At 39.5% G+C, this 12,853-nt stretch overlaps 1 protein-coding gene across 2 annotated transcripts in view; it reads right to left on the reverse strand.

Annotated features, from left to right (window-relative positions):
* Window positions 1–3,088: 3,088 nt before the first annotated feature.
* Window positions 3,089–12,853, reverse strand: part of TSHZ1 (teashirt zinc finger homeobox 1) — a 56,782-nt gene continuing 47,017 nt past the window's right edge. For both annotated transcript variants that reach the window (XM_075084573.1, XM_075084572.1), the window contains one exon: window positions 3,089–7,677. In XM_075084573.1, coding sequence (XP_074940674.1) covers window positions 4,493–7,677 — 3,185 coding nt within the window. In that variant the 3' untranslated portion in view covers window positions 3,089–4,492. The remainder of the gene's footprint in view (window positions 7,678–12,853) is intronic.

A 12,853-nucleotide genomic window follows, 5' to 3' on the forward strand; every position in this document is an offset into this window, starting at 1 on the left:
ACTATTCTATAGTTTTGCTATATCCCTAGTCAAGAAAACAAAGCTAATGCAGAGGCTGGATAAAGAAGCACATTTCATAAATGATACTAACCTCAAGTAATCTGCTTCACCTAAACAGACTTGTAAAATGTTCTCCTTTTTTACAACACACCCAGTTTTGGGTATCGATATCTTCACTTAGCTACGATACCACGTTTTACTCAGAATAGCATCTTTCATTCCAAAATGCCATCTCTCCACCTACCTGTAGGACGAAGGCGACCATACACAGTGACAAAGAGAAACCATGCAAAGCCACACGAAACATTATGAGAAGAAACTCGATCAGAACATCAGGGAAAACAAACACTTGGAAGATTCCTATTAGCTAGATTAGTGTCTGGCCAGTGAATTGGGGTTAGCATTCTATTCTCATACACGGACAGAAAAGGACCCCGCTTTTCAATTTCAGTGAACAGATGGTGAAATCCCACTTCCTGCTACTTTCATGCTGGGAGAGTAACTCAATACTGCATCAGCCAGGAGACCGACACCTACAGAGCTGCGCCAAGACTCCGCATGGAAACTGGCCTCTCCTCGGACGTCTCCTCACCAGGACCCCTGACATATTATTTAAAGAATATTACAAATTCAAATTTGAGACGGCTTTGGAAATCGCAGGCAAAAGCTGATGCAGTGTGCCTTGATTGGTCTAATGCAAGATAAGGTGTGTATTTTTATGCCTTTATACTTAATTGCAACTGCATTTTAGTGGTCTCCATGATAAGGACAGATTATGTTTGGTGTCATTATTACCAGCATCAACTACCCAGAGAAAGCCATAACAAAGTTACGTTCCAGAAGACATTAGTGAATATCCCACCAAATGTTATTTAAAAAGAAAAAAAAATGTCATTTCATTCAGAACTAATGTCAGCAGAACTCAGATCTCTCAAATTTGCAGCAGTTTGCATCAGCTTCAAAACAGCAATACAGAAAAGCACACAGCAGCTGAAATCAAACCTGTGAAACAGACAAACCAAGACCTTCCCCTCTGAGAACAGATACGAGCAAACACGTAAACACCAGCAATGTAATGCTGACAAAAATGTAGCTTTATACACATCTGGGAAAAAATCAGATACAATGGATTTTGAATATGTCACAAAATAGGTATACAGGCTTGCAGAGACTACTATGGGGTTTAGGGCTTTTACATCTCTCTTCGTCACGACCAGTCCTGAAAGGCTGTGTGGTCTCTTCCACGTAGTACCTTTAGTAGCTACTAGTAGAACAGCACAAACTTACCTTCATTGAAATCTTATTGCAACAAAGAAGAAATAAACCTGCAAACCAATTTTGAGGAAAAGAGTAACTTGGTTTTAAATGGTGCAACTGTTTTTTTTTTAAAGGAAGTTTTTCGGAAATACGATATTCAAACAAAAGTGGCAAAAATCCAAAGAATAAAGATCATGCTGTCGCTGTGCTTCATTTTGTTAAGCAAGTGAAACATTAGAGCCCTCAAATTTTCATCTACTTCATATTTCAGTCTTAGAAAGTGTTACATCAGCACAGTCGCCAGGTAAAGCTGCTGGTTTATTCTAAATGGACTTTCTTCAGACACTGGCACAGATGATGAGTGATTGTCCAATTCTGAAGCTATCAGAACTGAACGGATTTAGCAATGTCATAAACACCTCTCGAGGGAGTCACCTGGTGTTGAGAACTCACTTTACATGCCGTGTTTCAAAATGAGTTTTAATGGATTTACATTAGATTCAAACCCACTTTAGAGCTATTATTTCTCCCTTTCAACCTTTTCACCTACTACCGCAATGTAATACAGCATATTCTATAATCACATGTTTGCAGGCCTGTGGTAAAGTAAACAAAACTTCAAAGGGTTATTATTTAAAGACTCTCTATTACGGCCGGAGGCCTGACTGTTATTCTTCCTCACCCCCCTTGGGCCCAAAGTACATAATCATCCAGTAATTGAACTGAAATGTCTAAATGGCTTGATCCCCTGAAGGACATAGGTAGTTACCAGAGAAGAAAGTAAGGGACATCTAAAAAAAAACCTCCTGGCACTTTCCTGCACTACTTAGGAATACTGTGTGACTGACCGGGACCTGCCAGGCTCTTGCAGAAAACAGACCAATGCATAGGTATTTCTGGGTTTGTAACTAAAGGAAAGATTAAATGTAGAACTGTGCTGTATTTGGAAGCAAAGATCTTACATTTAAATTACTTTCAGAAGAACTGAGAAGAAGGAACAGAAATATACATACATACACAGATGTATATGTAACACAATAGTATCACTAATACCATGTGAAAGCAAACCCCTCTAGGTCCTCATATTTAATAGCCCCTCCAAAAAGCGTAATGGATAGCAGATCCCAGGCTTTCACACACTGTAACTGTCAAAGCACTCAGGAGATAGAGTAGTGAAGGCTCTGACAGCTCTCTTTTACGTTCTAAATGACATCTGCATTCAACAGAACAGAAATAAAGATTAAGGGAAACACCTGATATGATAGCACTCAGCTTACCTCAAAATGCAATATTTAAAAAGTACAGAGAAACACAGGTCTGCCTTCTTGTACTGTAAGTAAAAACTGGTGTCAAAGCCTCAGAGGTCTTCACCGCTGCCAGGAAGGCAAGTACCGCAGCATTCAACAGACTACAGGGGCAGAAGCCACAGCCTCTGACTGTGTAACCGCTGAAATCAAAAGGTGTTTCGCCTAAGAAGGAAGGGAGGAGACGGTCTTTGAATGCACACAGAAAATGACTACGGGCATGCTTATACGGTATAGGAAAATTAACTTGGCCGAAACCTTCGCAGCCCTTCTTGTACTTCAGTGATGAGCAGGACGCCCGTCGCTAACTGATGGCGCCCCACTGATCCTGTACCTTTCGCAGTACGTACCTACTGCAAATCTCTTTTAAGAGGTTGTTAGCATTACGGCTTCGAATGGAACACGTCAGCATACAGATCACGAGAGATGATTTCGAATAGATTTTTGCTGGTTGATTATATAAACGATGCCTCTTATTGCTGGAATAAGACCTCAAAGGCAATATAATGACGACATGACAATGTATGTAAATCAAGAACTGCATGTGGGTTTATTTTACACTTGAGAAAACAGTGGATTTAATTGTGTGAACCAAAATGTACTGTACAATATTAATGATAAAACATCAAAATGTATAATTCATAGTGCATTGCTTGCTTTGTTTTTATTTATTTATTTTTTTTGTCAGATAGTTCCTTTAAGTACATACATCTCGAAAGATGCAGGTGCCAGTAAAATTTCTCTATTTATATCAAGCTGCAGGAACTAAATTTTATTCAAAAAGTGTGGTTTTACATTATATACACAGAAATCGAATATAAAATGACAATATAAAAAGTTAAAAGAGAAAGCATACAGCCAGAAGGTACAAAGAAAGTTGAACAGTTTAAAATGGTACGATATGTAACATGTATTTTTTTAAGCTGATGCTGGCAATTTACAAGGAACAGAATCCAACATTTGCCCCATTTTTTTTTTGTTTCATTTACCAATGCAGCACACTATAGAAAGGTCAGCTTGTACCAAAGCTTAACATTTGTAAATAACTATAAACGGCAGTATTTTACAGGAAAAAAAAAAAAAAAAAAGAAAGAAAGGAGCATTTTTACACTTGTTTTAAATAACAGCTTGCATACTTTTTTTTTTTTTTTTTTTTTTTTGCCAAAAAGTGGCAATTCTCAGCATCCAGAGGGTTTGGGCATAGTGGCAACTTGGTTTGCTTTTTTTTTTTTTAATTATTATTTAACTTATACAGTTGTGGCTTCCTAACCCCTTGAGTACTACACAGCTCTCTCTCTTCCAAGGACTGCATGCACAATTTCTTCACAAACCAGTTCTGCATTAAAAAAAAAGAAGCTCATTCATTTAAAAAAAATAAGTTCTGCTTCCGACACAGCTTTTACTTGAATGAAATGCCTTTAAGCCTTTTGCTTTGTTTTATTTTTCCATATTTACTTATTTAGTCACTGGGAAAGGCACAGAAATGCTACTACAGTTCTCAGAGGGTTAAAACTTGACACTACCAGGTTCTGTGACCTTTATTGTCATGGCAACTTTGTAATTTTAGGATGTCTCTGTATCATTGTTCTTTGTGTCTTTCTTTACGGCTAAATTAATGTCTCTCAATAGTGTCTCCCACTATATTCTACAAAAGATAGCTTAACATCAAGGACAGATGTTGAAAATAAAGGTCAGACTTTGACTCACAAAAAATAAAAACAGAAACAAAAAATAACCATGCACAGATCAGACAAAGAGCATATAAATATAACTACAAAATAAGCGTAAGAAAAACCAAGGTCCAGATAGGCAGTTCAGCAACAAAAGTAAGACTGATTTCAGAGGCTCAGGTCAGGCCTAGTGCAGTACTATGAAGAAGTTTAGTGCAATGTTCCTGTGGTCACTTGCATACCTGGCTGCTTACCTGGACGCTATTGTTTTTCTAACTCAGTCACATAGATCAGATGGTCCTCTGGGGACTTGCCATGTGTTTTACTAAGGTGCAGTTTGACTGCATGCTTGCTTGCAAAAGTTCGGTTACAGAGCTTACACTGGAATGTAGAGCCTAAGTCCTCCTCGGCAATTCCAAGTGAGCCCAAAGTCTTGTTTGTGAGGACTTTTGAAACATTCTGCTGTTCTTGAATCTGATTAAGTGGCAACTTTGACAGATCCTTCAAACTAAACCCTAGGTGTGTCTCTAAGTGACTTATGTATGTAGAAGCAGTCCTGAACTGAGAGGCACAATCATTGCAAAAGAAAACAGGATGTCCTGTGTCCAAGTTCTTTAAAAATTTAGTTCCACCTGTCCTCCTTAACTGATACTTCACATTGGCCAGCCAGTGGCTAATTGTGGTCATGGAAAGACCAGTAAACTTAGAGATGTGTACCCGCTCTTGTGGACCTAAGTCCGACATAATATATTTGCCTTCTGGGGTCTCCCTCAAGCTGGAAGCAAACTGGGCTTGAAGGATTAGAAGATGCTGAGGGTTCCAGTTGGACTGTCTGCCCTTCCTCTTGTGTACTGGTGACAGTTCATCCAGAGCTTCCTCAAAACTGCTCCCGTCAGCATCTGACTTCTCTGACACGGTAGACGGAGTTGAAGACTTGGGTGTCAAACGCCCTGTGAGGTTCTTCACCATATCGGAAATATCCAGCAGGGCGCTCTCCCTTAGCGGGGATGAGGCAGAGTCAGCCACGCTGGAAACAAGAGGTTTGTTTTTGGACTTGGTTAAATCAATAGGTTGATCACTGTTCTCATAGTAATACCGGTCAATAGCATCAGCCTGCTTGACCGGAGTGGTTGGGTATATGGGTTTGTCCAACATGCTGTTGCTAATTTTGTACAGCATGGCCAAAGGGTCCAGAGAGGGGCTTACCGGCTTAGAAATTTTGCCTAAGTGGGTATTCATAATGGACTGTAAAGCGCTCAATGGATTAATGAAGGATGGCTCAGGTGAATGATCTGTGATGATTCCTAAATTGTTACAGCCGTTTGCAACCTTTGTTTTAAGTGGCTCGGTACCATTTGGCGTATGTGCTTCTGCTGGACTATCCTTTTTGACCTTCTGAACTTCTGCCTCACAGCTTTTCTTCTGCTGCTGTTTGTTATTTACTTCTTCCGCTTTTGGGAAGTCCTTGTTTTCTTTAGCAGCAGGTGACATTGGTTTGACTGGAGAACTCTTCTCTTTCTCCAAAGGCTTTTCTTCCTTCTTCACGCTGATTTTACCTGTAACTTTCTCCACCAGTTCTTCCATGGCAGAGACATTGCTCTTGTGAGGTGGGGGTGTGAGGTTGCCTGGGGAATGGATGAGCGCATTGTGTTCTGACGACAGCGATTTTACACTGCTGGCATAAGATGGCTGCATTTGAACACTCTGCACCGCGGGCTGAAGGGGTTTGACTGTTCCTGGGAGCTGGTAAGCTGCATGAATACTGGGATATCCCCCCCAGGAAGGGGCTCCATTCTGAGCTTTGCTGATAGCTGTTGACACTGTGTTCTCCAGGGATTTCAGTATGTCTATTCCGCCTTTGGGACTATCATCTAGGTCCTCCTCTCTGAGGTACTGATACAAAGTTGTTGGCTCAAATTTCTCCGTGGAGTCCTCATTCTCTTCTTTAATCTTTTTCTCCGTTTCACTGACCACCACCTTTTCCTTCTCTAGGTCTTTCTTTTCCTCCGAGTTTGTGGAGCCCGCTGGGGAATCAGGCTGCTTTTTAATGTTGGAGGCTGGTAGCCTTGTGTGGGTGGTGGGTGGAAGAGGTATCGACTGTATCTTCTCCTCCACCACAGGGTCCAATACTAGCTGTTTGCCTTTTTTGGAAGCAGAATTGGTCACCTTCAAGAAATGACCAGTGACCATCATGTGAGCAGTGAGCTGCTGCAAAGTGTCATGGGAACTGCCACATTCCATGCATTTCAGTATTTGGGCTTTGCGTGCCTCAAACTGCCAAGTGTAGCTAGCACCATTTTGATAGCCATAGCGGTTGTTTGGAGTCACATAGGGGTTGGCAGTTTTCTGATCCTTTGCAGACTCACCCAGTGAAGCTTCTGCAGTGATCCCTGTTGGCTCAGGTGAACAAGGTGAAGCTAAGTCCTGAAGTGCTCGCTTTTTGGTAGAAGGGACCAATTTAGTGATGGCTGGTACTGGCTCCTTCAGAGGCACTTTCTGGTAATGTTTTGTTTTTATCATATGGACACTGAGGTCTTGCAAAGACTCAAACGAATGCCCACAGTACATGCACTTCAGCACTTTTTGGGCATCCTCTTTGCCTTCCATCTCCATAAGTGATCGTTTTCTAGGCTTTGACCACCGTTTGGTCTTATCAGCTTCTTTATCTCTGTTGTCATCACGGTAATGTCCAGTTTCATTCATGTGCACTGTTAGCTCCACCAGTGTGTCATAGGCTGCACTGCAGTCTTTGCATCGGAACTTGCTAGCACCGGTGAACACAGACCCATAAAGTTTATTGTTTTGCCGGTAAAGCTGTACTGTGCTGAAAAGACTAGGCTCTGGGAGAAGGCCGTACGATGAGGTCTGCTGCAAAGTTTTAGCTAATGCAGCTTGGTGCCAGTCATAACCTGAGCCACCACTGTTACTATTACTGTTACTAGTATTACTGGTAGTTGTACTGGTACTAGTGTTGGTACTGGTAGTACTAGTACTCTGGGAACTGGCATTGGTGTCAGTACTGGTGGTGTTTTCATTCTGGCTGATTCCGTTGTTGCTGGTGGTTGGATTGGATTTCTTTAAGTCCAAAGCTAAACTGGACCAGCAAGTCTCTGAAAGCAAATTTGCATACACCGCTTTTATTTGTGCCAAGCTGTCCTGTGGATAGGAAACATTGTCTGTGCACTGAGGATCCTCTTTCTCTTCTTTAGAGGAAGTGCTTTTGAAATGGGCCAGCTGATCGCTGTTTTCACTAAACGGCGAACCATAGCCTGCATCCTGATTAGTTGCAGTGCTGACTGGGGAGTTCTGGTAGCTTTGAGCCTCTTTGATCTCCGCTTCTTCATTGCACAAATACTCATTCTCCTGGATGTCCAGAGACAGCCCATCATCTTCCACGCTGTCTTCATCTATTTCTGCTGCTTTCAATTCCTCCTCAGGAACATATGCTAAAATAAAGGGGGGGGGGGGGGTAAAACAAGACAAAGTTATCGAACACACACATTTTACATCGTTGCTGTCTTCTGAACTAAAAGCAATAACTGTAAAGACAAATTTTGAAGATACTTGCAGAAACCAAACTCACCATCACTCACACACTCCACCTATATATCCACATACTCTGTCCCGGTTGCAGTTTGATACCAGTGCTATCTAAGAATAAACTTTTACTTCAGCAGTAAAATATGTGCGAGGACCACATAACATCAAACCCAAAATCAAACAAAGAGCCTACTCTGCGAGTTTTTACCAACTTAAAAAATGGCTTGGCCCTGAGCTATCTTCACTGCACTATGTATGCACAACACGTTGCAGCTGACCCGCACCCCTCAGACCTAGGCACTCAGAACCACCAGCTTGGCCAAGTCCATCCCGTCAGGGCTGTCTTTTCTGGCAAACTGGCCTTAGCTACAGCTTCAAGGGCCATTTCTGTGTCACTGACGCCTGACTCCGACGGAGCTATATGGGGTGAGTGTGTCAGGTTAGCTGTTCCAGGGTCTCCTGGTGGCTGGCTGTACTGGGTCCATCTGAGAGCAGAACAGCTTTCATTTTTACAAGGTGAAAAGCAAGACTGTGATCATTTTCTGAAATGGCGAGGATATGTTTTGCCTCGTGTTACGACCTGATGTGGGTCCTGCATTTACCATTTTGAAAACAGCAGTCAGCAACTAAAAGTGAATGTTAGAGATTAATTTTTAAAAGAAACAAACAAAAAACTTGAGACGTCCATCCCAGCTTGATTATTGGCTTATGGTAAATATAAAACTTTGCTTATGTATTGCCACCTGGTGAAACTATATAATCTCTACCAAACTATGTGTTTTTCTATATCAAACTATTTTTTAAACTAGCAAATGTGGTATTCATGAGCAGATGGCCATTACATCAAAACACATTTACTCCAAGGGCCCAATTCACAGAAGTGGCTTACATGTACCTAAGTGATAAATGTACACTTTCATTGCAAAGCAGAAAACATACTTGTACACATTTCCCTCCAGTTTTGTAAAAGATGCTTAAAAAAAATCACAATGATAATGGAATGTACGTCATTTATAAGCATGTCAAGGTAGAAAACATGGATTGTGAACATTTTTCAGTGATCGAATAAAAAAATGTGTCCTTGTCAGGTGAACTGTGCAGCAAGTGATGCTGAAATGTGGGCTATGTCCTTCCATGGTACAATACTGAAAGAAAGGCAGAGAAAGAGGCACCTCTGCTCCTATGTGATATGAAGAAAATACATAATATCATGCTAACAAAGCTGAAGACTTCTTGAATTGGGGGGAGCCTAAGCACAAGTTGAGCTTCTTTCTCTACATAGCTGTTAACATACTCTGAAACTTCTTTTCTAAAAAATAAAAAGAATCTTCTCTCATTGTAACATGAACACTCCTTGAAATATGTTTGTGGTTTTTTTTTTTTAGAAAAGTAACAGTATTGTGGTCAGTACTGCATTCTGTATTCACCTTTGCAATTCAGTCTTAATGCAGCCCCTAACTACTTCAGTCTTATAAAGTAGAAAAGTAGTCCATCTAGTACTGGGGTAGTGCTGAACCTTAAGATGCACGCTGCATCTTTCATCTGTCCTCTAAGTGTCGAAATTTTTCAGAAGATAATTTGATCTTTTGGTTTTTAAGAAAGTGTTACGCCGGGCCCAATTCCTTACAGATGCGTCAGCCTCAGGTGTCTTCTAAAAGGTTTAAAAGGGGTGGTGAGTACCAAGCACGATAGAAGAAGCAGCACTCCAGAAATCATCCTGGAGCCAAAGGCCAGGAAGATGCCAGAAAAGCATTATAAAATAAAATTTTTAAAAAATCTTAAAAATGCATTTAGTCAATAAGATGGAGACTAAAATACAGAAATAGTAAAAGAACTAAGAAGTCAGTCAGCTTCTCAGCATTGCAGTAATGCTGTTGTTGAAAAGCTCTGCAGGTATTTGAGCACAGTAGTATCGCTGCAGTTCTGAACTCTAGGTATGCAGGTAGAATTCACTCCCACAGCTTCAGTCCAAGATCTCTTAGCTCTCTCATTAAGTACACCTGTTTTCAGTCATTTCTAACAGCAAAAGACAATACACTTTTAAATTTCAGAAAAGTAAAGAACAGTTATAGACAAATATGGTTTCTGATTCTGAAATTACTTTTAGATAATAAAAAAAAACCTCTGAGGCCTAAAATGCATAAAAATGGACAGTTACCATCTGGCAGTTTTATTTAAAAAAAAAACAACAAAACAAAAACACACACACAAAAAAAAGAATACAAAAAAAACCCCCACACACAAAAAACCCAAAACAAACGCCACAACCAACTTTAGCAATGATTAGCAGTCAACAAGTGGAAGCTGAAAACTAGGGGGCCTGCATTCTGAGCTTTTATGAACAGCTATCTTCTTACTAACCTCACTGGAACTAAGCCAATTTTCTGTAATTTTCACATCCCAATATTTTTCACAAATAGATGTAAGAAACTGTTGTAAGATGCTGAATGTTGCTACTGTTGATACAGCATTTATAAGAAGCCAGGTTAATTATCTGCTTACAACTCCTTACTTAATTCTAAATTGCATAAATGTATATATTTTATAATTGCTATATATAACCATCTACATATCTGCTTAAGTAGAAACTCTAGTTGAGTCACTGACATATCTTTTATTTTCCTTTATTTATTTATGACGGCATATTTTCTCTATTCTGGTACTTTTTGCACTTTACCATAAAAATAAAAGGAGCCAAACCACACACGAAACTTTAAAACTACATGAAAGGTTGGTGTTAAACTGTCAAAGCAAAGAAACTGAGTGTTAGGGTGAAATATCCATCTTTCACTTACTTTCCTAGTCTTAAGTTCTGCTGACACTACTACATGATTGAGTTCACTCCCTTACCAATATATACTGCAATATAAGAGTTAAGAATGTACGATTGGCCAGGACTCTGATTTTCTATGATTTCAGAATTTAAGCCAGATTCTGGAAAAAAACTGAATTTACATGATGTGCACATCTGTACCGTTGTTATCTGAAATAACACAAAGAAATAATGCTTCTTAACCAAAAAGAGAGTAATTTATCTGAAGTGTTTAATTTCTAGCACTTCAATCAAAAAGATTTTATTTAACTCCTTTAGTTACCTTAGAATACACACAATACCTTTTCGTTCAAGACTGCTAATGTTTATAAGATGAATAGCAGCACACTCTGCATATGGTATCTTGCAAGGTCAGTGCAATTCTCTAACTGAAAAGGTTTCTGTTAGAGGTAATTCAGAAGCATACAAAATGAAGAATGTTAATTTCTAAAAACATGTATGTTTTACTAAAATGCTCTCAACAATTTGACAAATATGTAAGCTTCATAATTTTAAACATGGCAGAAATGTTCCTATTATAATTACGTGCAGAGACAAGTAATATTATTGTGTATCAAATAAAAGCATGAGATGTTCAGATTCTCCCCCTAAATGATAATAGGTAGCTCAACAGACAGACAGATTTCAGACAGCGTATCTTTGTGTGACCGAGAAACTCTAAGCAATCTTCTCCAGATATTCCTGTATCTGCAAAGACTCTGCTGGTTTGCATGTGTCCTGAAATCACACAGAAATACTAAGAGCAGATATAAGCAGTGATCCCCTCAACCAAAACTATATCCAAAGCAGAAGAAATTACAGAGCATAATGTCAGCTTTTCTTTTCCTTCTCATCTGTGCATGCACAGACTCAGGGAAATGCATGGTAGAAAAAGGGGGAAAAGCTTCAAATCCCAGACAACTAAAAATTAGGGGGAGCAGTTTGTATTTCTTTCTTCTTATTAAGTCCTGCTAATATTTTCTGCCTATAAAATGTGCCTTCTGGATGCCAATGCTTCCCCATAGATACACTGTCATCTTTGAGCAGTGTTAAAAGCTGTGCATTCTAATCTAAGTGGACACGAGACGCTATATATTGTACAAGTAAGTAGCACAGCACATTGTGTTTGCTTCAGTGAGAATATTTACACTATAAATACACATCCATTGTTTGAAAAAGCAGAGAGAGATCCAAAATGTAAGGAAGTGGCTAAAAATATAAATATTCTCACATAAAACCTTTCCGTAACCTCGGACCAGTGCTTTTGAAGCCATCTGTCTCTACGGAGGTATTCTTTTCCATTCAAAAAGGCATTCAGCATTGACTACATTATTTCGAAAAGGACAAAAAGTAATGATTGTATATGTTTTTAACAGTCTACAAAATTAAATGTAGTAAACTCTTCAAGACCCAATTTTAAATCCTCCAAATAAATAAATGCATTCAGAAGAAACACCTAAGAATTTAGGACCACAATTCAGTAAAGCAATTGAATACTAAAATAATTTTCACTGAAATACATATTTCATAGTTTCAACAAATAGGGATGGGTTTAAGTCTAAAATTCTTCACTAAATCAGAGTCTACTCTGGGACTAAACAGTAGTGGCACAATGTGAATGTTCACCATTCTTCAACATATGTATTTCCACAGCTTCTAATATTTACCCAGCCAACAGGAGACAGCAGCTGCAGAAGTTTTCACAGCCCACACTGTCACCTTGCACAAACTGCACTCTAGGCTTGGGTCGACTTCCACTGCACACAAGAACACATTTCACATCTTGGGCAAAACACATACAGATAGAAAAAAAAAAATCTATAGCCACATATCTCCCTCATTACAGGAAAATAAGAGGGAGGGGGGAAAAAAACCATTTACAGATACGTTTCCAGAATACAGAGTCATGAGAGTTTCACAAAAGAATCCAAAATCTCACATTGTGAGAGGTTAACATGCCTGCTGGAAGATTTGCGAATTTTCTATATTAGTATATACAAATGTTCATACAAAATTCTGGCACAGATGCTACAAATCTGTGTGTGTGTCTGTATTACAATGTCACTACAGTAGAAAAATATGCCTTAGTTATGACAATGGCTGAGGAGCAGCACAGACTATCAGACAACCAAATAACCCTACTACAGTGGTTTCTGTCTTTCATTTCTAATTGCAGCAAAATGGGGGGGACACACACACACGACAAAATACTAGAACTGCCTACCCTCTAATTCTAATGAAATGGGTCTGAAAAGTAGATAAGGTACTGT

This window comes from Phalacrocorax aristotelis, chromosome 2 (assembly GCF_949628215.1).
Source record: "Phalacrocorax aristotelis chromosome 2, bGulAri2.1, whole genome shotgun sequence".
Classification (NCBI taxonomy): domain Eukaryota; kingdom Metazoa; phylum Chordata; class Aves; order Suliformes; family Phalacrocoracidae; genus Phalacrocorax; species Phalacrocorax aristotelis.